Raw genomic sequence first — 1,041 nt, 5'->3', positions numbered from 1 at the left:
ATATGAGTATGGATAAATCATGTTTATACACAAGCACGAGCATTTCGATTCAAAAATGCACAGAGGAGCAGATTAGAAGAATACTCGAAGCTCATGCAGGATAGAGGGCAAATACGAACAACCGGCCTTTGCGGCTGCACTGGACTCCAATGAACTGACTTAGCGTTGGCGGTCAACAGAGGCGACAGGCTTCCAAGCAGCTGCTACGCCGTTGGCGCGTACACGCGCGTGCTTGGAAGGCGATTGTAGCGCTACCTGGCGTATGGTCAGTTAATACTGGTGTTGTAGTTTCTGGCCTTGCACAAAACACACATACACACACATACATACATACATAAACCACACATGTAGACAAGACATTTTGTGACGACGATTGAACTAAATTGAAATAAATGAGACGATATGAAGTTTAACATTTTGGAAAAGTTTGAAATGATAATAATTTTCATTTTATAATTTTCAAATTTTGCAACAATATTAATAAAAAGAGGAAAAAACGGTTAAATTACTAAATCAAAAGAGGAGGGAAAAAAAGGTAATGTCGGATGAATGAATGAGTGGTTATTGATCGGCCGCCGACTCACAGCTGCCTGAACCGTGCGTGGCATGCACAGTGAGTAGTAGATGGACAGTGGTCGAGGGTAGTTTGAACATTTCAGGTGTTCGTCAAAGATGGTGGCGTCAATCGTGGTCAGATTATGCAAACACCTGCCCGGCATGGATCCATGAAGCTGTGGTAAGCTGAGTTCCGGTCGGCTGGTCTTCTTCGGTTCGATAACCCGCGGCGCGGCTCGTGCCGGACTACAATTGGCGCCGACCAGACTGCATCTGCCGGCGCGCCGTTGACCATTAGCTAGCTTTTGTCTCGATTTAAGAAAACCTATTGTCTATTTTGTTGGAACATTTCACAACCACGTTCCAACCTTTTGCTCTGTCTCTATGTGTGCTAGTGGCTTAAAATTGCTCCTCTTTTGGTCATCCAGTTGCCATTTATTTAAGCTTCAGTTTCAAGCACCTGACGTTTGAAGCAGAAAATCAATC

General features: G+C 44.2%; 1 protein-coding gene across 1 annotated transcript; it reads right to left on the bottom strand.

The window, feature by feature from the left end:
• Positions 1-500: 500 nt before the first annotated feature.
• Tsp_13388 (conserved hypothetical protein) lies at positions 501-864 on the bottom strand (the record flags this gene model as incomplete). The annotated part of the gene is made up of 1 exon (XM_003367680.1): positions 501-864. A coding segment is annotated over one exon (364 nt), but the record flags the coding sequence as incomplete, so codon positions are not given.
• Positions 865-1,041: the final 177 nt, after the last annotated feature.

This window comes from Trichinella spiralis (genome assembly GCF_000181795.1).
Source record: "Trichinella spiralis strain ISS 195 chromosome Unknown Scfld3868, whole genome shotgun sequence".
Classification (NCBI taxonomy): domain Eukaryota; kingdom Metazoa; phylum Nematoda; class Enoplea; order Trichinellida; family Trichinellidae; genus Trichinella; species Trichinella spiralis.
This window is presented reverse-complemented; position numbering and strand designations above follow the sequence as displayed.